This window comes from Pteropus alecto, unplaced genomic scaffold, assembly GCF_000325575.1.
Source record: "Pteropus alecto unplaced genomic scaffold, ASM32557v1 scaffold8, whole genome shotgun sequence".
In the NCBI taxonomy this organism is placed as follows: Eukaryota; Metazoa; Chordata; class Mammalia; order Chiroptera; family Pteropodidae; genus Pteropus; species Pteropus alecto.
The window spans coordinates 16,641,886-16,667,759 of record NW_006494609.1 but is presented as its reverse complement, the minus strand read 5'-3'; the positions used below and the strand labels follow the sequence as shown (position 1 = coordinate 16,667,759).

The window sequence follows — 25,874 nt, the reverse complement described above, 5'->3', positions numbered from 1 at the left end:
CCCCCCTCTCTCTCTCATCCCCCCTCCCCGCCCCATCCCTCTCCCTCCCGTCATATCTGGGTCTTCCAGGACCTCTGGGAAGAAACTGTGTGATGGCTGCTTTTCTCAGAAAAGAGTGAATTTTTTGCGATCCTTGTCTATACCTGGGATGCAAGTCCATCCCACAGAGCCTGAGCCAAGGGAGAGGACAGGTTCATCCAAGGACCCCATGGATTGAGGAACAACAAAAGGACCTGGTGTCCGATGCTTTGTCAATGACAGACTTTTCCAAATTTCGGCCCACCCCTGCAGGTCCTCACCACATGGGCCAACTCCAGGAAGGGAGACAGCGTGCCCTTCTCAAGAAATTAGCTTAAGAACTGATGTTGACAAAGCTTCCTTCCTCTCCTTCCCGCCCCCCCAACCCCCAGTGTCCCCGGGAGCCCTGCTTCCCACCCCCACCTTCGGAGGAAGTGGATCTAATGCCTCAACTGAGAGAAGGAGATGTTCTGTTATTTTTCATGGGAAATTAAACCTGACCTTGCTGTCAGTTAGCTCATGCCAAGGGAGGATGGATGGCCCGTGGCACGGCGCTTCACCCCTGCTTGGAGCGTGCCGCCTGGCTGGGGGCCAGCCATGATGTCACCTGCTGCCGGAGTGGGGGTAGGAACAGCAGGACAGGTCAGAGAGCCTTCATCTGGGCTATGGCTGGCAGTGAGGCCACCTTTGGTGTCATCCAAGACGGTCCGCCTCTGACGCCGGCCGGGATCTGCTTCTCCACCAGGGGATGGACACTCAGGCTGCTCCTGTCTCTTTCAGCTCCCAACTCTACCTCGTGCCCTGCGGAGGAAAGCTGGTGGTCAGGGCTGGTGATTGTCACCGCAGTATGTTGTGCCTCCCTGGTGTTTCTCACTGTGCTTGCCATCATTTGCTACAAAGCCATAAAAAGGTGAGTACCCACCAGCTCGGAGCCCTGAGGGGACCCCCTCTGCTCGCCCCCCATCATATGTTTCTTTAATTATAAAAATTATTAAGCATACAAGAAGCAGAAAAAAACATACCATGAACATCCATCTACCTTCACCCTGACTCAACAGTTATCAAGGTTTGGCTAATATTTGCTACATCTCTTTTCCTTTTAGCTTTTTCTTTGCTGAAATATTTTAGAGTTGATCTCAGACATTATAGCCCCGTCATTTTTAGGGAGTTTAGTTCAGCAAGCATTTGATGAGCACCAATTACATGTCAGGCCCACTGTGGTATAAAGTGGCCCTACCTGTAAGTTGCAGGCCCTGACATCAAGAAGTCAGTCAAGGCCTGGGAGTATAGACATAATCCTTGCAGGGTGGCCGATGGGGCCACTGGGGGGAGATGCTATGCTGGTCTGGAGTAGGGACGGGGTTTTGGAGTCAGATCTGAATTCAGACTCCAGTTCCAGCTGTGTGACCAGGAGGAAATCACTTTACCTGAATGGCTGTCCCTTTCCCTCTCTGTAAAACGGGAGAAACGAGAAACAACATCTTATTGTCTTGAGGAGTGGTGAGCCGCCTGCTGTAAACAGTTATGTGTACTCTGCAGTGCTTGGTATACAGTAAGTGCTCACCGGGTACCGTACCAACTTCTGCGGTTTCCATAGTCACGGATCAAGGAAGAAAGATGACAGAGGAGGGGACAATGCTTCTCTTGGGAGAAGAGAGAGGTCGAGATACCTCAGAGAAGGTTTTCAGTGATGGCGACGCCGGAGCTGGGTTTTGACGAATGCGTAGCCGTGTTCCAGTGGGGTCATGAGTGGTAGAACAGCAAACTGCCCTTCAGTGACACTCGCTGTCACTTCTGTAATTAGCATCTCATTTTGCCTTTCAAAGGGTATGAGGGACCATCCCCCAGCTGAGTTGGGGTTTGCTTCACCTGGCGGCTGGGGAGGGGCGGGGCAGGGACGGGGTCTGAGAAGGTGTGGCCTGTATCCTAGGCCACAAGTTTGGCAGATTAGGCCAGGGCGTGAATGGCGCCCCCTAGAGGCACAACATAGCAGCTCCGGCTTCGTCCCTTGAGTTCTAATCTTATCAAGCCTCCAAAAATGGGCCTCCCTAGCACAGGGACCTTGGGGGACAGCAGAGTCAAAAGACAAAGAGAAATGTTGCAAAACGCCAAAGGGTCATAGAGATGGTTAACATATTTCTTTAAACGTTTTTAAAAATTCCATAAGGCCCAAAGTCAGAGGCCATATATTCAGAGCAATCCTAACACCTGAAATATTTAACTTTACCCTTTTAATTGGCTGTCTGATGTGATTTCAGTTCAATAATTCAAAAGCAGAAAGTAAATTATCAAGTTAAAGTCTTAAATAAGCGCACGATCGGGCACACAGGGCGAAGGGACATGTCAGGCCAACAGCCCGGGGTGTCCTGGGGCCTGGGCGGAAGCAGCAGGACGTGGTGAGGCAGGGCCCAGGTGCCGCAGCTCCTCCCAGACTGGGCCCCCCTCCCCCCACCGCCCCGGCCATCAGTGTCCATGCTGCGAAGCAACCTCCAAACGGTAATGATGTCACCAAACAACCGGCGGGCGTAAGCCCGGCCCAGCAAGGTGCTCATCTCTGCATCTCGGCATCGCTTCCCAGGCGGCTCCATCATACAGGTGAGGAGCCCGAGGTCCGAAGGGGTTAAAGGAACTGCCCGCGGGGGCACAGCCGGCAGCAACGGAGCCAGAATCTGTACCCAGCACCGCGATGCAGAGCCCAGTGAGAGTGTCACTGGGAGTTCCACTCGGGCACTGGGCTGAGGACAGACCTCGCTCTTCCTGTCTGCCCTTCCTCGGGGACGCAGGGAATAGGGGGGTGTGTTTGGGCCCTCTGAGGCCAGAAGGACAGATGGACAGAACAGCCCCACAGCTCTAATTCGGGGCAGACCTGGCCCTGGAAAGCAAGGCGACGTGTTGCAGTCTCCCTGGGGACACGGCCAGTCCAGTTCCTAAGTGTTCCGTGGTCGCCTGCTGTGTGTACAGGCTCTGTAGGTACAGAGGCAGGTGAGACCCAGGCTGTGCCCACAGGCTGCTCACCTGAGCCGGGCGGGTATGTGAATGGCCATAATGAGATAGGTAGGTGACGGCCAGCAGCCTGGTGTGGGCGCCCACTGGGAGTCACTGGTCACCCTGATGGGGACACCACATGTGATCCGAGAGCCTGCGACAGCCGGAGGGGGTTTTAAGAAACAGAGCAGGAGAGGCACCAGGTAACCCTGGTGACATGGGATATGAGGCTGGAGGGAAACATGGCCTGGACAGGGGAGGCATTTGTCCCGCTGCGCTGAGCAGCTTGCCGTGGCTCAGCAGTCACTGGGAGGTATGGAAGGGTTTGAGGAGTGTGCACGTTCCCCCTGGGGCACTGCCAGATGGTGGGGCACTAGTCCCCTCGAGGACCCCGCCCCGTTTCCTCTCCCCTCAGAGACAGGCAAAGCATCTTTTTAATAAGCTCAGGCTCTTCCAAAAAACACAGTCACTTCTGCCTCTGCCCCACACTCGTCCTGCAGAAACGTGCTGCCTGCTTCAGCCAGAGGAGGGCAAGGGGAACGAATGGTGGGGGACAAGCTCACATTAACATACCTGACTGGAAGTGTTGCCTGTGGCCTGCTGAGCTTTGCTTCAGTGGGGCTGGGGGTTGCTGGGGAAGGAATGTGGGTGCGCCACCGTCACCTCCCCTCAGAACAGCCAGAGGGGCCTCCTGTCCACCCTCCACCCCCATCCACATGCTCTGAGCTCCTGGTTCCAGGGTTTGTTAGCGGCCTGGAAAGGCACAGAACTCACCTTGGAGGCCTCAGTTGACACCTTCCAAAGATGTGGGCGGGGCTCCCGCCAGGGGTGTGGGCGGAGCTCCCTCTAGGGGTTGGGGCGGGTCCCGGGAGCAAATGGAGCTGGTGAAGCACTCCAGGACAGCAGCAGGGGGAGCGGTTGGCACCCCTCAAACAAGGGTGAGGGGAGGTGCCGCAGGAACCTGGAGAACTGAGGGACTCGCGAGAGGCCAATCGGCGGGAGGTGCGGTTCACTGGCCAGAGGTGCAGCCCCCAAGCGGGAAGGGACGGGGAGGAGAGGCCCCAACCGCCCCCCAGGTCCTCCTGAGGCAGACGCCACTGGCAAACCAGGAACATGGGCGCCCAGGAGGCGCGGTCGTAGGCGTCAGCGTCTGGGGCCCCGGAGTGTTTGGGAGCGGAGGATGGGGACTGCATCACAGTCCCTTTTCCGCCCTCGAACCGTGATCTGCCTCCTGCTCTGGGCCTCTGCCCGAGGTCCTCATAATCCCGAAAGGGTCGTCCCAGCACTGGAGGACAGACATTCAATGACAGCGGGCTCTGCTCAGGGCGAGCACCCTCGAACCCAACTGGGAGGGAGGCTTGAGCGAGGGAGGGGGAAGGAGGTGGCAGAAGTTACTCTGAGGTAGGAGAGCAAGCCCGCCACCCCGGGCCGACCTCTGCTGGGCGTGTGAGAGAGCTCACGCGCACGTGCAAGCCGCTGTCTGTCTGCATTTCTCTCCAGGGCAAACGTGCGATTTCTTGCTCCAGGCCAATTCTTTATGGTTAATAATTTATCTGAAACATGCCTTTCTCTCGGGAAACAACGGCATTTCATGTCACTGTGAAACCATTCAAAGGAAAAATCAGTGATAAACCCTACTCTTAAAAGAAAAATAAACCCCACTGCCCGGAGTCCCAGGGGACGGACTTAGTGAACTCGGCTTAGTGATCTTGGCGAACAGCGCGGCACAGCCTTGCGGGGCCGGCCTGCTGGGAGGATGGCGCTAGAATCAGCTGGGGTGGGAAGGAGGCGATGATTCTGGGGATGCTGCCTTGGTGTGGCAGGGGTTATGTGGGCCGCGGCAGGGGCGGGAGGAGACTAGCACCCCTCGGCCCTCCCTGGGTGGCGACCTTGGCAGGAGGGAGCTCCAGTCAGCACTTCCTACTCACGCTCTGTGACCCGAACTTCATCCCCGCCACTCAAAGTCCCAATTCTGTGCTGGGCGGTGGGGTGCTCAGGGGCCTCCAGGCTGAGGGAGCCCAGAGGAGGGGCGCCCCGCCTGGACCTGGGGCCCGAGAGGTCTCTTGGAAGGGGATGCATGTTAACCAGGCCAAGGGCTGAGAGGGGGCGTGGCTCACAGCGGGACTAGCCTGTGCTTGGCCCCCAAACCCCCTGTCAACTGCTCCAAGCTGCAGAGGGTCCCAGCCATGGGAGCCCATGAAGTTGCCATTTCGGTGGCCTCGTTGTCAGGAGCTTGCTGTAAACGGCTTCTTTATCCACAGGCACAGGATGCTCAGGCCCCAGAGCCCCCACCCAGGCCTCCTCCCCACCCTAGGCTGATATGCACAGGTCACCAGAAGCCTGGAGGTATTTGAAGATCCCAGGGCTGGGAATCAGGATGCCCCGTTCCATTCCCTGCCCAGCTCAGGGGGAATGGCCGCCCGCCCTGTTCCTGCTCTCCTTACCCGTAAAACGAGGGCCCTCCCGGTCTTGGTGCCGCCCCCTGACTCTGTCCCCCCCGTCCTGAGATGGCAGGAGGGCCACGGCCACGAGGTCAGTCCACTACTGAGCAAAGCGCTCGGCTGGGCCCGGAGCCCGAGCCATGCTTGGTGCAGGGCCTTCACTGGGGGAGCTTCGGGCACAGTCCCTGCCCTCGAGGCACACACCCCCTGGGGGAGACGTGGGTGTTAATCAAACAGCACCCCTCCCTCCCTAGGGACCCCGCATTACAGTGGGAGGGGAGTAGCTGAAGGGATGACCAAAGCTCTGTGAGCAAAGACAACTTCTGTCCAGGGCTAATGTGCCCCTCAAACAAGCAATGACCAGTGCGAGCCGTTGAGATAAGGGTCCAAGATGCCCACTGCCTGGGGAGGAGGCCGGGCCTCAGAGCCCGGCGGGGATGGGAGGGAGCCCCAAAGGCTTGTGGACACTAAAGGGTGAAGCCAGCCACCAGCCACGCCCTTCATGCAGAGAAGAGCCCTGGATGTGGAGAGATGATGCCCACCCCCTCCCCGTCCCCTCCCTGGAGCCACCCCCACAGTACAAGCACAGGAAGAGCCCCTTGCCTCCTCTGGCCATCCGTGGCTCAGGTCCTTCACCTTCTGCCATCGATTTGCCATTAAGCCGCTTGACAGCCATTTCCTTCTAATTTACAAGGTATTGGCTGAAAGACCAATAAAAGGCACAAGAACAGTTTGGCCGATCCTTCGGGCCGCTAATTGCAGACACTAAGCAGGCGTGCAGCTCCCAGGGAGCGAGCTCAGGCCACGCGCGTGATGGGGCTCTGGTGTCAGCAGCTTTCCGAGGTTGAGCAGCTTGCAATAGAACGGGCACTTCTGAACCCCCAAGTCTCTTCAGTGGTGCCTTGGAACCCACTGACTGGCCCAGGGCTGTGCAGCGAGTCACTGCTGGTTCATGATATTTATTGAGCACCTACTGTGTGCTGGGGACTAGACTAGGTGCCGGGATGTAGAGATGAACAATACCGAGTCCCTTCTCCACTCCCCACCCCACCGCCCCACCCCCAGCAGTAGAGGAAGCAGATTCAGTGCACAGACCACCAGCAAATTAATAATTGAGGTGTTTTTAAAAACTATGAGGGCTGTGAAGGTGGGGGGAAACTCAGAGTAACGAGGGAGAGAGAAAGCGGAGGGTGGCAGAGGGCTTGCTTCACCTACCCAAAGGGGAGTAGAGGGCTGTGCGTGCCTGGGGCGGGAGTGGGGGGCTTTATGGTTAGAAAGTATGGTTAAGTCTTTATCACCTGCTAATCCATGACCACCTTTTAATTTAACAGACTTCTATGGGGAGCAGGAGACAAGGGTGCATGCAGCCTCTCTTTTCAGGCTCCTTAGAGCTAGTCTTTGCCTCCAGCTTCCCCAGCAGAGCATTAGGCTGAGGGCGGGACCTGTCACATCATTGTCAGCAGGACCCAAGAGGGGCGCCTGGGTCCTGGCCCTCCCAGCCCAGGCCAGATGTGCTGGCAGAGGCAGCTTCTGCAGAGGCTGGAGCTGTCGGCAGACAACGCGGAGTGCCTGCTGCTTGCCAGGCCCGGGGAGGAGGGCAGGTGGGAGGACCCGCCCTCGGACAGGCGGGAATCCTGGACACAGCCAAAAGAAAGTTCACTGCTTTTTCTCTTGGTTTTAGGAGCCATGCCGTGTAGGGCGCTGTTCGTAGCCATCTCTGCTGGCACCAAGGTGGAAATGCCTTTCTTTGGTTTATTGGGACTGGTCCTGGCTGGCTCCCAGCGCCGCGGAGCCCTAGGGTTGCACATTAGGTAGGAAGTCTGTACACTGAGGGGCGATGGCTGCTGCTGGCCAGCAGGAGCCGCTTCCCACTGACTTCGTCCCAGCAGCAGCCCCGAGAGCTAACAGAGAGCTAACAAACACTTACGGAACGCTTACTGCATGCCCGAGGCTCCTCTAAGTGCTCGACATGCATTAACGTATTTAATTATCCCAACAAGCCTATGAAACGGACACCATTATCGTGCCCGTTTTAAAGACCAGGAAACTGAGGCATGGAGAAGTTAAGTGGCTTGCCCGAGGTCACACGGCTAGGAAGTGGTGGAGCCAGGGTTTACTGGGCCGTGACCTCTGCCTGTCAGTACTTCAGTGTCACCCTGAAGGGCTGTGCTTGGCGAAGGGACCGTGTGGGGCAGGGGTGCAAGGTGGAGCCATCTCCTGCTGTGTAGACAACTCCAGGAGCCCTGGGCTCCAGCGAGTCCCGGGGACTTCAGGAGTGGGCTGGGCCGCAGCCCGGGTAGCAGAGTGGCTGGGGCTGAGCTCCCACGAAGGAGGGGAGCAAACTGAGTCCACTTAGCCGGGAGCCCTGGGCAGCCGCCCTCTCCCCTTGCCGTGCCCAGGCTCTGCAACGCCGCTGCTGGGGAGCTGGACCAGCCAGAGATGCCTTCTCCGCTGGGCGGAGCCTCTGCCTGGGCCGCCCGTCCCTTCCAGCCCGAGAAGCTGGCTGAGACACTAAGAAGGCCCAGGACTGCTTCCTGTCACGTCCCTAGTGTCCCTCCAGCCAGGCTGGCTTCCCACTAGGCCGTCTGAGCCACTCTGTTCCCCCAGGGCATAGAAAGGGGTGCCCTGGCCAGCAGCCTGGCTTCGGAAGCTTCCTGTCTCCCATCTTCTCCTGGCAGAAGGAACCCTGCTGATTTCCTGCCTTCATCTGAAGAGGGCAGAAACTCTGTGCCCCCCAGGCTTCGCCAGACCCCCCACTTCTTCCTTTTCTGGCCTGCCAGGCTCTTAAGCCTTATCTCCCCCGCCCGGAACCTGTTAGAGTAGATTCTTCAGACCCAGCCTAACACCGAATATTGATCAGGGAGGAAGGCAGTGTGGGTTTGGGCCCAGAAATGTGTACCTGTTAATATTTTCTGGAGTCCTGATTCTGATGCCCTTTCCCCCCTCGTATATTGATGATAAATTTACGACTCTCCTTGAAGTCCATCGGGGGCCTCATGTTGGGGAACATGGATCTCACTGTAAGAAAATGCACACACACGCTCCCCAGTTTCCCAGGCCATGCGAACTCACCCGAGTCTGAAATCAAGCCCACCCAGCCAAGTCAGAGCTGCTCGAGGCCCCTGGAAAGGGGTGGGTGGGATGGGAGGAGGGATGAAGGGGACGGAAGGAGAAAGGCCCGGGGCAGAGGTGGGCTCAGAGTCGGTCATTCCCATGAACCGTCATAAACAAGGCAACTCTGAGCCCTGCAAACCCGGGGGTCTCGGATCCCAGAGCATGGGATGTGCTGGGTGAAAGCGAAGTGAGACTGGCTCCTTGGAGGCCTGAGAAGCCCCGGGCGCTGGGGAGAGGAGGGCTTCCCAAGCTAACTGGACCACAGGCTCGTTTCGGGGCAATGCTGACTTAACAGAGAAACGTCTGGACCGGAACTTGGTAGCAGTGGGTGGTGGTCCAGGCCCCGCCATAAACCAGCTGCGGCTCCTTGGGCAAGTCACCGCTCTCCCTCAGCCTCAGTTCCCCAATGAAAGGAAACTCTTAACTGCAGGCCTAGCTTCTTCAGGGGACCAGAAAATCTGCGGCTGAGAGTGCTTCGCACAAAGCATGACACACCGTGGGGGGAAGTGCTGGTTCACGTCTCGCATTTCTAGAAGCAGCCACAGTGGCTGGGCCTGACGCCCAGGCTGAGCGCACCTGGGTTTCTTCGTGAGTTCGGTGAGCTGCTTCTGCTTCAAGGGAAAAGGGAAGGGTTAACAGATTTGATCTCGGGGTGCTGTCTGAGCTGGCCTGATAATCCCACCCCATGAAACTACTGATAACCACCTCTCAGAACCTCCCTCCCCAAACTAACGCACATAGGCTTTATCCCATGGGCATCAAACTAGTCACCAAGTACTAGTCCTTCTGACACTGAGTTAGGGGAGGCTCTGGGGACATTTGAGAAGGCAGAAGTGATCAGTCCTCGGGCTTTCAATGATGACTATAAACATTCAATTTAAATAAGGCACAACAAAGGCCAGTTCAGGCTCAGCCCCAGCATTACGAGGGACACAGGAGGTATCTGAGCTACCGCCCCAGGGGCCTCAGATCCACCCAGGAGACAGCAGGACTGTGTCATGGAATTGCGCGACACAGCACTCACGGCCTGGATCAGGAGGCTGTAGCCGCTGAGGCCCAGGGCTGGGAGCTGGAGCCCTTCTGAGCCACTCAAGAGGAGCTGGGAGTTGGGCCAGGCCAGAAGGTACTATTACAAATTCACTTCCTCAGCAAGTGAGCAAGAGCCCTCTCACAGCTCCCCTCCCAGCCTTCCCGATCCCCCGTGTGCACGGAGGAGTGACTCTCGGGGCAGATGGCCCCTGGAATGAGCTTCGAATGGCTCAACATGAAGAGTTTGGGAGCCACTCGTGCGCACGCATTTAGTTTGGACATTCACCACCCTCATCACCATCATCATCACCACCATCACCACCGTCAGCTACACTCCGACCACCATCACCACCACCTGCTAATCCACTGTCACCACCGCCAGGACCGTCACTATCGTCACCGTCTCCGCCACCACCTTCACCCGCATCCCGATTTCCACCGCATCAGCCCGTCCTCGCCATCACCGCCATCCACGTCACCACATTTCCCCCTTTCCCACGGTGACACAGAGGCGAGGCTCCTCTTTTAACCATCTGCATCCCCACATTTTCCTCTTCACGACTGTTTGCTCATAATCAGAGATTTCAATCGAAGCCTGACCGTACGTCACACTAGGCTGATCATGCTTGTCGTGAGCAGTTCAAACCTCTGGTCCCTGTTTCATCGTGAGTAGCTCCCCTCTTTCCTCTCAGCTGTGCCTTGGTTTCAGTGACACATTCTCTGTCACCCACGTTAAGACCACATCCAGCTTCTGACTGACCCCCACAAAGCTAGCAGTCCAAGGATGCTAACCTGGAACCGCGCCTGGTGAGCTAACTGGACGGCACGGCCCCCTCCCCCCGCCAGGCATGGATAACTAACGATGTCCCTCCCTCTCCTGCCTCCCCTGCCCCTCCACCCCCACCCAGGAAACCCCTGAGAAAGGAGGAGAATGGCACCAGTGTTGCTGAGTATCCCATGACGTCCTCGGACAGCAGCAAAGGCGTGGACGTGAACAGCGCCGTGGTGTGAGCCTGCTGGCCGGAGGGGCACCTCGGTGGCACTAGTGGTCACGAGCTGATACTGAGCTTGTCCGGACTTCATCGCCTTGCTGGCCTCGAGCCTCCCGAAGGAGAAACCATCCTCTTCCCAGCCTTGGCCTTGGTCAGCCCGTGGGCAGGGGCAGCGCCGACGCCCCGCCGAGCGAGGCTCACTGCATGCCGCCCAGGACAGTGCCACCGTCCGCGGCTCCCACATCTCTTCCTCGTCTTGCGTTTGGTCCGCTGCCTCCCAGCTACTGCCTAAAGCATGCACTCTGTCAAACGCAGAAGGTCTGTCTGTCTGTCTGCTGGGGAGGAGGCATCCCCCTGTAGCCAAAAGAAAGGTGATCTGAGGGGCATCCCTCCTCACAAAACCCCTCCTCCCGGCAGGAGGCCGTGCTGCTTCACTGACCACGCCCTCCCGACCGGAGCCATCAGCGCAGCCATGAGACGTCCCCCTTCTACGGTGCTTCCCACACATCTATCTGTCACCCCATCTGTGATCGTCTTCAGTCTGCAGGGCCTGCCTCCTCCCTCCTGTCCCCAGTGACACCCCAGGCCCCTGGGTCCTGACTCCTGACTCCCTGTCACGGAGGGCTGTGAGCCTGGCCTGCAAAAGTCCCCTCCTGACCGGACAGTCAAAGGGGCTCGTTTACATTCGGGGGGACGCGTCTGGCCTTGCAGGGGTAGAATGACTCACTGAACCCTAAGCCAAGGGCCCAGGCAGGACGAGGTCACTACATTTGCTCTCAGACTATTCCTCTACCTGACCCTTTGGAGCTGATGGATTTGTGTGAGCTCAGCAGAGGCCACAACTCGTGCCAAACCCACCGGGCTGATCCGCCTCCCTGATGCTCGCCTGAGGCCCTGACCAGGTAGCAGACTCTCCCGAGAGCCCCTGGGCCTCCCGTCATCTCGAAGGAGGTGGCATTCTCCCAGGGGCTCCCTCGAATGTCTCTTTGTGGGGTCTTAAGTTCCAAAAGTGCTCAACCCTGCAGAGTGATTGGTGGACAAAGGGAAGGAGAGGGGCCTCCAGCCCTGTTTCCTGGGTGGCCGCGGGCACACCGTTCGGCCCATGGAGACAGTGGCCCTGTGGCTTTGCATCGCCTGGTGGGATGGGAAAACACTCCTGACCCCATGACTCCCTCAGCGCCCACACACTTGCTAGGAAGGAGCCAGACACATTCAATGCTTCCCCTCTGGGCAGGTAGGAACTTAGCTAGGTGGACCCCGTCTGCCTCCCAAGCCACCAGTGTCATTCTCTGGAGGATCTGGGGCCACGGGTGAGACTTCAGCACCCTGGCGAGACTGACAGACTTAAAAACAGCCCCCATCTGGGCTGAACCTTGACACGTCCATTGTCCCAGAGCCCTTGCGCCCACATCGTTATCTGTGTACCACTGTCTCTTGGAGAGAGGGGGGACAAGGTGAGTTTCCCACGAGCCTAACCCAGGCCCTGCCCCTAGGTCGGTGGGTCCAGGCTGAGCTCAAGCCCCGGGCATCCCGTCCCAGAAAGGGTTTTTCCTTCTCGCTTCTCCTTCTGTATGAGGACTTGTTTTGGGTTTGGATATAGGTTTTGCTTTCCCCACACGCCTTCATATGGCACAGTGCCACTGCGGCCTTCATCCTTGCCCCAGCCTGGTGGCCACATCACAGTACTCCTGGTTGTCCTCCTCATTCCTCTCAAGGGATACACAGCAGGGTGACAGACAGGGCAGAGGATGTGAGTCCACAGCAAGGCAGACCCTACCCCAGGGCCCTCTCCCCACCACCTGCACCTCCTAGAGTCCCCTGCCTGTCCCCTGAGCAGATCCCAGACGGGACCCCAGCCCTAAGCACATGCCGCCCTGAGCTCAGAAGGGATGGCGGGCACTTTCGGCCACAGGGGAAGCCTCTGGCTCAGGGGTCGTGGGGCGCTGGGCATCCAGCCTGGGAGGACATCGGGTGGAGCAGGCACAGCCACCTTTCCTCATGTGCACTGGTCCTTCCTTCCCCCAGCCTAGGTTTAAACCTAAGAGGCCCAGACCCGTCGTCCCCAGGAAACCACCTCCATCAGGCTCTGGGGCCAGTATCGCCGTTCCCGGGCACGTAGCCAGGGCTCTGTGCAAAGCCAACCTTTGAGAGTAAATTCCCCCAAACTGAGTTTGTAAAATCTCTTCTCACCCAGCCAGTGAAAATCGAGAGAAGAGCCCAGTTGTTTTGTTTTGTTTTTTTTAAAGGATTCACTTGAGAACCCCCCAAACCAAGACCAGACATTCACAGGTGCAGCGAGAGCCCCACTGAGTGTTTCGCTTAAGTGACAGAAGTGTCCGTAAACCACACCAGCTTGGTATCTGAGCTTAAAACTTTTACTAAAGGATTGTGTCTGCCGCCCCTAAACACAAACCGATCCTCAGACTAGGTCGAACTTTGAGGCTGAGGGCGAATTGAACATTTCCTTCTCTGCATTTTCTCAAGAAGGTCTTTTTCAGCCGTGTCTCCGGGTTGAGCCCAACATATAGAATCCCCCAGAGTTTCCAGGTGTTCCTTAGGAGCTTCTAAAGCAAGTTTTAGAAGAAAGACTATTAGCTGTAAAAAAAATATAAACATATTATATACAGTTATATATATATTTAAAGAGATATCAATATATATCCAAAATTACTGCACTCTCTGAATCTGTGCAGAGTGTGATTTGAACAGCCCAGGTGTGTGTGATGACTAATGCATGAATGTAAGTATCTGAGATCTGCCTTCGTAACAACAAGCCGAGTGTACATTGGGAGATGGCTCCCGTTCCTTGGGGTTCTGTCTCAATGGACAAATAGACACGTCGGTGCCGTCTTGTCTCCCAGGAGCCAAGGACGTCAACTTCGTGCTAAGACTTTTCATGGGAAGCGGGGCCGGCAGCACTGGGGTGTGGGCTGTCTGTCCTGACAAAGAAGGAAGCACCATGCCTTTGTTATTTTCAATAAAACTATACTTATAAAGATGGCTGCCACTTGTCATTTGTGGCAGGGGCTTGGCTCTGGGCGGGGGTGGGAAGGAGAGAGCAGGCTGAGTGTGGGGCTAGGAAGTTTTCCCAAAATATGGCGATCCTGTGGGGCACCACAGCGGTTGGGCCTGGGAGGCAGAGCGAGCACGGCACGACTCCAAGTGGTGGCCTCGCTGTGGCCTCACCTTGGGACACACTCATCCACTGCACCTCACTAGTGATCCCCCCACTGGCCCACCCACCACCCTCCTCTGCCATCCCCCACGCAGGCACTAAGTGCCTTTAGCTTCTCTCCTCCCTCTTCCAAAGCCAGCTGCCAAAATCCCCGACACGGGTTTGACGCCCCGTCTCCATCCCTGGCACACACAGGGCCGCCCAGTCCTGGCCGCGGGCGCCACAGCATCCGCCTCCATCCTGCGGATCCGACCTCTCGGCACCTCCTCTCCTCCTTCATCCTAATGAGCGTGATGACTCCCAAGCACCTCCCAGGCCCTCCTTGCCCACCCATCTCCAGACCCGAGTTTGTCCTACTGCACACTTCCCGTGCAGGACTCTTGGCTCGCCCCCCACCCGGTCACCCTGTCATCTCTACGCACAGCCTCACGGCCCACTTCCCTTTCTCAGCCCAAACCCGAACAGTCACCCTCTTTGCCTTGGACCGGTTCTATGAACTCGTTCTCCCCAACACTTAAGTCCACCTGCTTAACTCGGCTCCTGCCACCCCAGTCCAGGCCACCGTCCCCTTCCGCCTGCCTCTGGGCTTCCACCTCTGCGGCCCCCACGATCCGTTCCCACAGAAGGCAGCGGCATCTTTACAAAAACGGGTCAGATCGTATGTGAGTTAAAATCTGCCCACGACTTTTTTCACACTTAAAATAAAAGCCACACTCCTTACCCTGGCCCATGAGGCTTGGGCTCTTCCTGACCCTTGTCCCCTGTCACCCCCTCTCCCAGCCTCCGCTTCTCCCCTCACCACCCTGGCCCTCCTGCTGCTCCCCGCGTGTGCCAGCCCCTTCCCCGCTGAGGTCCTGACAGCCACTGTCCCCCACGGTGGCTTCCCGGGACCGCCCGCCCCCATCAAGCTCTAGTCTAGCGCCTCCGCTCGTTTCCAGTGCAGTTCCCCGCACCTCAGAACACCTGCTGGTTGCGTGCACATTCACTGACCTGCTCTTCCTAGGCCCGGAACAAGGAATATTTGTAGAATTAATTAATTAGTTAATTGTGGGTTACGCATTTAATACCATACACACAGCATAAAGAAAAGAATATAGCATTTTATTTCACACAACTGTTCAGAGTCCCCCACCTCATGAGGTGTGTGCTGGGGGAGGGCAGGGTAGAAAAACCTAAACTTGCGAATTGATGGTATTGGGGCCTCTTCCGGTTTAACAAGTCTTTTGGGGGTGACTTGGTCTCTATGGACAGATTCTCAGCCTGGGAGCCGTCTTCCCGGGCCTGTTCCGCTCTGGGAGGCACCCAGGCAAGCCCCTGGGCAGGTGTGAGGTGTCTGGTGCAGGGGGAGCAGGGCTGAGACCACACGGGGTCATCAGGGTCCTGGCAGGGCCCCGACGCATTGTAGTTGGCCTGAGCTGCTTCCTCCCCAGGGGACGGCAGGGCTGTGCCTGGGTTCTTCTAGCCTCTGAGGGTGACCAGCCGGCCCCCGTGGCTCCAGTTGCAAATGATGAGGCCGGAGCAGTCCCCTTCTCGTGACCAGAGGCTCTGCCCATCATCCTCTCTGTCGGCACCAGCCATGGGGACGCTGGAACCTCCACACTCACGCAGGCCGGGAGGGGGCTACCAAAGCCGGGTGCTCCGGACGGCAGCCACCTCCCCCTGCCAAGGCCACCAAGGGCTGCAGGCAGCCTTCCCAGAGGTCTGTGTGGCACCACGTTCTGGGGCTCATCCAGGCATTTCGACAGCATCCTCACCCGAGAGGGAAGACGGACGCCTGCCCGGCCTCTCAGCCCTGCCCTGAACGTGTCCCCCTTTTCCTTTTGCCAACAACCCCTCGAAGTCCAGAAGAGGTGGCTCTCTGCCCTCTCGTCCTGTCTGACCAGCCCTTCGCCGACACCTGAACCTCCTCCTGCCCCATGCCATCCGTGGAGCAGGGCTGGGGAATGGGGTTTCCTGGAGAAAAATAACAAACATCATGCATTATTTTCAAAATATTATCCCCAGTACAAACACAGGATGTGTTCACACCACGTGAAGTCCAAAGGATAACAGAACACACCATATGGAGGAGGATTTCCCGGTTGCTCATTCAAAGAGAGTCGCGGGGAGCCTGAGTCACCGCACGAAGCACAGCAGCGGGGGACGCCGCTCTCCGAATGGGAGCCAAATTCCCACTGCAAGCTGTGATTTCGCTTCGGCAAAACACCAGCTGTCACGCGGTATTACGGTTTGAAGAAGAGATGGCTGCATGCGTGTCAGGTGCTCAGCACACGGCCCGGCACACCTAGGGGCAGCGAGTGCCCTGCAAGGTGAGCGACCGCTCCCGTTCTGGTCCCCTCTCTGCGCTGAGTACCCCACAGGCATCGTTTCGTTTACTCTTGACAAAAATGCCGGAAGAAAAATCACCATCTCCATTTGGCAGTTGGTGAACCAGAGGCTGAGCCAGATGAAGCAACTGGCCTGTGGTCAGAGAGGTCAGTGGGAAAGTCTCGAATCGACCTGGCTGCAGAGCCTGTGTCTCCTGCCTCCACCATCTGCCTGCCCCACCCCCAGGCCCAGCACTGAGCTGACAGCTCTGGGCACACCCTGCTGGCCCCATCGCAATGCAGAGTCCCCCACCCCTACCCCTCACCCCCAGCCGGGCCGGTGATTGTCCTCACCTGGAGTGTTCCTGCCCTTCAGGCTTGATTACTGGCTGGTTCTTTTCTTTTCCAAGAGGCCACTTGAAGGAGTGAAAATCAGGGCGTCTGCCAGGCACCCCCAGGAGGCTCCCTTCTCCACCGGCCTGGGGCAGGACTGGCCTGCAGGCGGAGGCCTGTCTGGACTGCATAATTAAAAAGCCAGCTCTCTGTGCAACCAGATCTGCGGCTTCGCCAATGTTCTATGCACCCTGCAGAAAAGTGCTGAGGCCAGGGGTCACCTGGAGCCACCCCTGACCTCAGCTTCCCTGACCTGGAAAGAACCAAGATGGTGGCAGACTGGAGACCAGCCCTGACCAGAGGTCAAACTGACGGGTGGGGGCGTGCAGGGGCAGGGCTCCCAGCCTGTGGCCACGCAGGTAGGGACAGAGGTGTGGGGACGGGCCACTGTCGGGGAGGAGGACCACTATGGGGCTGCCAGCGTGGCCCCAAGCCCTGCTGCGCAGCTGTCTTGCTGCGTGATGCTGGGTAAACCCCATCCCATCTTGGGCTCGTAAAACTAGAGGGTCAGTCTAAACCGGGTGGCACTCTCCAGGCCTGCAGGGCACCGTGAGCGAATGAGGGGAATGCCGGGTCTTGCAAACCAACTGGAAATAATAGGATCTCTGCCGAGAGGCTGCTGGGGGCCTTCCATCTTGGAAGGCAGTGGTCAGTAGAGGGAACTGTGCAAAACTGGAGTCTGTCTGCTCCAACGAAGGTATTCCACCAAAAGGAGACATTAGAAGTTCAAGCTCATCAATCAAAATATGCTGTGGGCCAAGTTCAGAAGCAGGAGGCAGGTTGGTGACTGACTTCTGGTCTGCATGATTCTAGGTGACCCTGTTGGTCAGGGGAGAAGGACTCTCTATCTACCATTTAACAACCAGAATAACATATTGGAAAAAAACAGGGCTTCGGAGGCAGACATATCGGGATTCAAATTCTCTACCTCTTACGGAGGGACTCCTGCAAATATTCGGTCTGTCGGTGACTCAGTTTCCTCATCTGTAATATGGGGTTAATGACAGAAGTGCCTTCCTCACATCGTTGTTGTGAAGATTGAATGAGACTACTGTTTCCAAGGTGCCTGGCATGCAATAAGCCCTCAGATGTGGCAGCTACGGTTGTAATCGATTAGGGGCAAGTCTCCACAGAGCTGAGTGAACTCTCAAAAGGCCCCCAATCAAATAGAGTTCATCATCGCAATCTTTAATTCATTAAAGTTTATTCTTTCCCATAAATTATTCTATTAAGTGGAAAACTAAATGTGATTTAATTTGAAGGCTATAATATTTTTCAAATAAATGAATTCCCAAAGCCAAGTGGAAAATCCCTTTGTCAGATGAAGTGACACTGGCTTGATGGAAATTTATGATAGAAGATCAATAACAGAGACACTAATAAGATAGGGCCGCCTCAAAAAAAAAGCCCTCAGGTTTCTCTATCCTGTGTTTCTGGCACATTACAGCCAGAAGAGCCCAGAACCAAAAAAAAAGAGAAATGAACATTTGTCAGACAGCTTTCCGGTCCTAATATTACTAGCGGCATGACCCTAGATAAGTCACCTAACCTCTGGGCCTCAGCTGCCTCACCTGCATAATGGGAACAATACCTATCTCGTGGGGAGGAGAGGGCTGAGAGGAGCAAACATAACGTACACGAAGTGCTTAGTACCCGACAGATGCTCAATAAATGGCGGCTATTGTCATTTCTCTTAAATACCATTCGCGAGAGGCTCCCTGCCTGCTGCTGTCGGTGGAAGGAACTAGCCAGCCTCTGACTAGTAACACCTCAGCCATACCCCAGAGCGTTCACTTTCATAAAAACATAGTTTGGTATTATTCCATTGAGTTCCAACCACTCCCTTCATCCTTCTCAAGACCATTACTGTCAAAACACCCAATTTGCCCAATATACATATTTGCAAATTAATTCTATTAAAGAGGTATAGTAAACAATCTGCACTGTCCAATTAATGCCGGAGACCCTTTGATCCCAGCTCACAAGAGTCTTGGTGGGTGACTTATCTTCTCCGATCCACTCCGATCTTACTTGGCCTGTCTCAGTTTGGAAATGGAGATGAAGTTGCCGCAACCACTTGGCCCCAGATGAGACTCTTAGAGATCTGCTGAAAATATCAGACGTCAGGCAGAACGGCAGATTTGCAAAGAAATGGCGTACGATGGAGACTGGACACCCTTGGCTAACGACCAAGGTTTGGCTCCCACGGGTCTTGTAGAACTTGCCTCCGGGGGATTGGCTGAAGGAAAAACCAAATGAGCCTGCAGCTGTGAGCTGTCCCCTTGCGTGGCCTTCACAAGGTGGCAGCAGTCTTCCCGGAGGTCCGTAGATTCTGGTACAGTCTCTCAAGCATCATCACAGTCCTCCACCTGTTTGAGCTCTCCACCAGCCCCAGGGAGATGAGTAAATAGTGCCATTTTACAGATAAGGAAAAAAGAGATCCAGAGAATTTAATAACTTGTCCAAGGTCACCCAACTAGTAAGAGGCCCGCCCATTGTAAACAATCATGGAATCTACGCATTTGCAGATTTGGGCTCATTCCACCCTTGGGAATCTCAGGATGTTCTATTCACACTTGGGAACCAGCAGGATTCCAGTGAGGGAAGCAAAACTGGTTCTATCCCGTGGTCCTTCTCCAGGCCAATAATTAGTACTGGCCAATCTGGATCAAGTACCATCTGTTGGAATCTCTCTGCCCTCTGCTGCGGTCACGGCTGTCATCTAAGTTCAGAGTCCTAAGTTCAGACAGCCTGGGGTCAAGTTCCTGCTCTGCCTCTTACTAGTCATGTGACCTTGGACAAGTAGCTTTACTTCTCTAAGCTTTAACACGAGAATAAAAGAAATAATAACAACTGGTAGCTTTTCTTGAGTGCTTACCATGTGCCAGGCACAGCTTTAAGCTCTTTCCTTGCATTCTTTTATTTCGTCATCTCAACAACCTTTTGAGGTAGAATATGTCATTGTCCCCATTTTCCAGATGAGGAAACTCTAATAGTGAAATTTCAAAAAACCCTGAGGTGGTAGGGAAAATATATCCATGCACAGGACCAGCTCAGGGCTCCCCGCCGGCCTTCAGCTAGGCCAGGGGTCAGCAGATGTCCTGTAAAGGGCCCGATGGTAAATATCTATATTTCAGGTTCTGCAACCCTGCAGCTCCACAGTTGTGCACGAACGCAGCCAGAGACGATATGTAAATGGCGAGTTGGGTCGTGTGCCAATAAAGCTTTACAAAAACAGGCAGTGGGCTGTGGTTGCCATGGGCTGTGGTTTGCTGACCGCTGACCTAGGTGAATGTCTTCTCTTACTTCTTAGGGCCAATCCTGCTAGATGTCCGCCTGTTCCCTCTTTTCCTGACTTTTTTCTTCCAAATACCTGAGCCCCACTTGCTGGAGGGGCTGATGGAACAAGGTAAGAAAGAGGATGAGGGTACAGGGACATATGGGGGTGCGGCAGTGCTGGAGAGAAGCTTGCTGGTCCCTGTGAGCCAGTGAAGTGGCAGAGTTCCAGCAGGGGCAGTATTTAAGTCAGGTTGGCAGGAAAATGGGTCACAGTTCCCAGGAGCAAGGAGGGAGACGGGCCTGTGTGGAACCAAGACCCCAGGTTGTGATTGGGATGAAGGAACGGGTCTGGACAGCAGGAAGCATTTGATGGGGGCCCAGTAGAGAGGGCTGAGTTAAGGACGCATCTCCAGCCTTTGGGGGGATGCAGATACTAAGGGAAACTGAGGCAGAAATCCATCCAAAGAACTAGGCAAAGAAAATGGGTTTGGAGAAGAAGCTGTGGATGACCATGGACCTTGTCTGCTTGTAAGATCCAGACCGCCTGTGGCAGGGTGGGCTCAGGACTAGCAGAGAGCCGAGCCTGCAGCCAAGCCCGGGTGGGGAAGTCAGCCGAACCCCTCACAGGGAAAGCAGCCAGGGCCGCCTCCTCTGCACAAAAAGAGAATGTCACAATTCAGCCCTTGCCGAGCCCACCGGGGAGCTCAAGAAAGACCTGTTGCTAAATCAAATCCATTCACTCGATAGACATTTAAACACATACTACGTGCCAAACCTTGGAGATATAGAGACGGGACATACCCAGAAAGCTGTCACAGTTCCCAAGTGAGATAAATATGTGCACAGCTTTCTGTAATACAAGATAAAACATTCGCAGAAGCATAATCAAGCACGCCTGAAACAGAGGAGAATTCTGACTGTGGGGAGGCCTTTTCAGAAGAGTTTGTTAGTAAATGAGAAGAGGGATCATTTCTATTCTCTTAACACAGGGACTTACTGGTTCCCCGCCAAGGTTTCACAGGAATTACCTGCTCCCCGTCTTTCTAGAACGCATGTGAAACTCTTCAACTTCTGAGGACTTGCTTTCCCCTGAGAAGCATGAAGATATCAGACTTCCCAGAAGAGAAGAGAAGACTCTTAATAACCAACGTTAAGAAAAAAGAAAAAAAAAAAAAAGGAACTGTCTCATGCCCTCAAAGTCCTTCCTAGGGAATGGACTTCAAATCAATTGTGTATTTCTCTCACCAAACGATCTGAAAAATTGTACTCTAGTTTTAAGGGAGGTTAGAAGTTTTAAAAGTTTAGAAGAAATGGTTGTCAGGATCTAAGCTCTAGCTCTATAAACTGATTTTAAAAAACCCCAGGCTCACAAGGATAATAAAAAATGCATTTAATAGCATGTCAATATACAGCTTAAATGTATATTAAGTCTTTTTTTTAAGTCAGTGCATTACAGGGGTAGAGAAGAGAAATATCATTTGTGAATGCACAGTCAAATGCTGAGTATAAGTGCTGATAAATCTCGGTGTTCTTACACTATTAAAATTCTGTTTTATGAAACGTAACTCCAGGTGCAGTGCTCTGTGCCAGCGTGGGGAATCGTCTGGTCCAGTATGCAATCTACAGTTTTAAATTGAATTGTATACAAGTATTAACAAAAGAATAAAATTTATTATTCACAAAACTAAAGTGATTATCATAAAGCTTACAAGAAAGTACAGCCTAGAACTAATGAGTTGAAAAACTAGTTTTAAAAATAATAAAACTTACTGGACAGTTTTGGAAAATGATATTATAAAACAAAGAAAACAATTGGCACAGTTTAACCACCTAATTTCTAAGTGCACTTTGTAATGGTCCTTGCAAGCTGCCACTTTTCCCAGGATAATGACAAAAAGCTTCAGTCAAGTGTCACTGGCTTATGGTGACGGGTTTTTTATTGCATTGCCAAGAGTGGATTTTAAGAAAAAACACTACAAAGGTTTCAAAAACCCTATTTATTCTCTATCATCAAAAATAGCAACAGGGGGACTTATACAACTGTTCTGTGAGTACCCACCAGTCTATTTTTTTTTTTCTTAAAAAAAATAGAAGTTAGTTAAAGAAAAATGATTTGGTTTTTAAAAAATAATGTAAGGAAACACTTAATCAGATAGCCCAAGGAGTCATCAGAAATATGTGTAGCAAGAAAGCTTCGTTTTTGGCCCTCTCCGGCCTTTGCACGTCTTTTTCTAAACTAGAAAGAGAATGTACAGTACCAATATGTTCCCCAACCTGCTTGGATCAAATTGTTTTGTTTTTAAACCCATTATTGCTAAACCAGAGTGTTGACACTGAGAGCCGAGGAGTCCACTCATAGAGGATAAAATTGAGAGGCTGCTTCTGAGGACTGGATCTCCACCTGGGCCATTTTGAACTGGGTGCACTGCAGCCACTTGCGGAGGGCCACCAGACTGGCACCGCTCTGCGCCGAGCCGGGCAGCGTCCTTAGGCTGTGGTGGTTGACGTTGTTCTGAATGGCCTGGAGGCGAAGCTGGAGTCCCGCGGATAAGTGCTGTTAAGAAAGGGCAAGACACATAGTTCAGTTTCTTTCTTCCTAAGGGCCGCTCTCAACCCAGGGACTGCCACGCCAGCCTGGAGGACTTCTGCCTGCAGAACTCACCCACGGCCCAAGGGCTGTCTGGCCTAAAGAAAGCCAAGCCTGGAATTCGGCAGTGCTCAGGGCAGCGGACGTGGGCCGGGGCCATGTATCTTGAGTCGACATGGCCCAGATCCCTCCAAATCATGCCATTCCCATCCTGACTCATTTACTGCAACAGGAACTTAAAGCTGACATCGGTATATGGACTGACACCTGTACTCGTCCCCCGGGAGCTGCTCGCCAGATGAGCCTGGGGTGGTGGAGAAGTGGCCCGGCTCTGCCGCTGGGCTCCCCGGGCTCGAATCCTGGTTCCTCTGTGAAAAACTTTAAGGGAAAGCTTTTTCAGTCTGTTTGGATCTTCTCGAGGCCAAAGTGGGGATAGAAACACCACGGGGTTTTTGTAAAGATAAATGAGTTAATCCAGGGTGTAGAATAGAACTTGGCACACAGTAAGTGCTCGATACATTTTCGTCATGATTATAATCTATCTGTTCTCATGTTAATGCACAGGAAAGAGCTAGTTGCGAGCTTATTTTTCTTAGCTTCTCATCAGGCTCTGTTGGCCTCCTCTCAATGTCATGCAATGTCATGCCATGTCAAATCGCCACCGACTGCCATCGCGCAGGGGGAGGGGCCATCTAGAACGCCTCGGGTGCAAGTGTGACCACTTTTCACAATAAAAATGAAGTACTGAGATGAGGTTTTCGGCAGTGCCGACACACCTACCGGTGGCCACCAACAGGACCTACGCCATGAAGCAGGACTCTAAGCTGCAGGCGCTGCTGACCACCGCACTTCTGTCTCAGTGTCTGGGTACCTTGGGGCGACCCCCATTTTCTCTCACCAACAACCCTCCCAAACTCAGAGAAGAAGTCCAGCAGGAAGGCGGCCATCTCCTCCCCGTGCCCCACCTGCAGGCTCCTGGCACCGTGGGTGGGGCCCAGTTTTGGGTGGAGCCGGTGGCTGGCATTGCCATCTGAATGTTGAGCCCCAGTAACTACGTTTACTGGTCATGGAGTAGCCTTGGCCCTGCAGTGACAATGCGTCACTCAAGGCAGGGACTGGCAGTGGGAAATACATTAAGTCGGGGTCTTCTCCTTCCTGGCTGCCAGGCCCCATCCAAGTTACTCTTCCTCCTGGTCCGACTTTTTCTCGTATGTAAAATGACGACAGGTTCCTTCTAGTTCAACTCTGTCATTCATTCAACGCTATCTTGTCTTGATAGAATTCTTCCTATCAAGTCATGAAAAGTCAGTTTTGGTGGCCAGGAAATAGCACTGGACATGCCTGGGACCAGATCCCTCGGTGTCCTCTGAAGGTAGAGCAGCTCTCCAGCCTTCACCTCGTCAGTAACTGAGCCTCACGCAGACTGGGATCCGCCCCCGCCCCCTTCACCCTCATTGACAGTGAGCAGCGGGGCAGCGGCTCATTTTGTCACCTCGGCCCGCAGGCCTCTTACCCGGCCCATAGGGTCTCCTGCACTAGCAGCCCCCTGGGACCAGGAGCAGGTGGAACTCATCTCTCTCCACAATAAGTGGGGCAGGAAGGAGCCCTACGAATGTCACGACATTGTCTGGAGGGAACCGAGCCTCCAGTCCGCTGGAGGGGGACTTACCTTGATATTTGACTGTATCATTGGCAACCACATAGGTATCAGCTGTGTGGAGAAACACAGAAGCCTCGTTATTACTGTTCTCCCTTCTCCCCCCTGAGCTTCGACGGCTGCGAGGGACAGCAGGGCACACTGAATTCCCTCCACATCACAAAAGGATGTGGCCCCCCGCTGCGGAGTTACCTATTATCAGGAAAACGCCTTTCTCAGGCCAAACCCTGCTGAGCTGGGGGCATTTGGAGATTAATAAGCACACGCCATGAGAGCCTGAAACACAAGCTTTGGAGGAAACGATGGACTGGCTCCTGAAAGCTACCGAGTGCGGGAAATTAATCGTGCATTTATTTAATTAAATCCTCACTTTCTTGAAATAGAATTTCCTCCCCAGGTCTTTAGGACTGCATTTCCGAGGAGCGTGGCGACGCTATCTGCCCGTGGTCATTAAGAAAATAACTGCTGGGAAACAGTCGAAATCCTTCAGTGATAGAAAGACAAGTGGCCTGGCTGTGACGTGGAAGGCGGGGCACGGCAGGACTGAGCCGGGCCAGGGGTCCGACCAGTGTGGGTGCACATGACAGGCAGGGTGAGGCTCTCACAGCGCAGGCGTCCAGGGCGCCTCGCCCCTCTGCCGCCTCTGATTCACCCTCCACTCCTCTGCTGAGGCCCTTCCCCCGAGGTGACGGGTGCCCCATCCGAGTGCCTCCAGCGACGGTTGTTCCCTGTCTGCCCTGCTCTCTCGGCCACGTTTCAGCCCTTCATAAGTAAACATTCGTAGTCACGTAAAACTGGAAGTCAGGGCCAGAACACAACGCTGCCCAAAGTGTAGTCCACAGAACTCTAGTTTGGTGGGATTTAAACCGGGGGTGGGGGGCTCTGGTCTAAAAAGTTTGGAAATGCTCGTTTATGTCAGTACTGCTCAGGTCTTTAATACATTAATATGCATCATATCATTGCACCTCCACGTTCCTTCCAGCCCTCTATTCCAACACAGTAGAATTATTATGGCTTGAATGTGTCCCATCAAACAGATGCTGTAACCCTGACCCACACAGCCTTAGATGTGACCTTATTTGGAAACGGTTGCTGCAGACATAATTAGTTAAGGTCATTCTAAAGTCGGGTGGGCCCCCGACCCAATTTGACCGTGCTCTTACAAAAAAGGGACATCTGGACATGGAGACCACATACACGGGGAGAACACCATGTGAACATAAAGGCAGAGAGAGATCTACAAGCCTAGGACCGTTAGCACCACCGGCAGCTAGAGGAGAAGCAGGAAGCAGACTCGCCCTCCGCCTCAGAAGGAACCAGCCCTGGGACGCCTTGAGCTTGAACTTCTGGCCTCCAGACCCATGACAGAATACATTTCTGTCATTCAAACCACCCAGTGGCCCTAGCCAAGTAATACAAGAGCACCCCGGGAAGCAACGCCCAGAGGCAGGAGTGCGTGGAGAGGTGAGGAGACAGCAAGGTGTCGCACGGTGCTAGAGAGCGAGGCTCTTCGGAGAGGGCCACGCACAGTGAGCGTAGGAAAGCAGACGTGAGATCATCTCACAGACGAGCTGGGATGCCACGTGAGACTGGATTTGATTCCAAATCTCCGCATGAGCCTCATTCGCCATGAGCGGACTACGCTCCAGAGAGGTCACTGTGGCGGCCGTCTGCAGAAGGACACGGAGAAGGGGGGCAGGGGCCCAGTGTGGAGGCTGCCTCCACGGTGGAGGTAAGTCCAAGGGTGGCTCTGGGGATGGAGAAGGATGCTGCCTGCGGAGATCACCGGTAAGCATCTGGAGACTCGCTCGCTCTTTGGAGTGAGGAAGAAGCCAAGGAAAAAGCTGAGGTTTCCAGCCGTGGCCAACTGGAGGCCAGCGATGCAGCGAACTAAGTAG

At 54.6% G+C, this 25,874-nt stretch overlaps 2 protein-coding genes across 3 annotated transcripts in view; one reads left to right on the top strand and one right to left on the bottom strand.

Moving 5' to 3' along the window:
* PRIMA1 (proline rich membrane anchor 1) overlaps positions 1–10,598 on the top strand; it is a 45,041-nt gene extending 34,443 nt beyond the window's left edge. Inside the window, exons 6-7 of the mRNA XM_006925549.1 lie at positions 779–928; positions 10,496–10,598. Coding sequence (XP_006925611.1) covers positions 779–928; positions 10,496–10,598 — 253 coding nt within the window. The remainder of the gene's footprint in view (positions 1–778; positions 929–10,495) is intronic.
* An 11,487-nt stretch (positions 10,599–22,085) lies between these two features.
* Positions 22,086–25,874, bottom strand: part of UNC79 (unc-79 homolog, NALCN channel complex subunit) — a 172,331-nt gene continuing 168,542 nt past the window's right edge. For both annotated transcript variants that reach the window (XM_025042103.1, XM_025042104.1), the window contains 2 exons: positions 23,989–24,030; positions 22,086–22,286 (listed from right to left, as the gene is read on the bottom strand). In XM_025042103.1, the coding sequence (XP_024897871.1) occupies positions 22,086–22,286; positions 23,989–24,030 (243 nt within the window). The remainder of the gene's footprint in view (positions 22,287–23,988; positions 24,031–25,874) is intronic.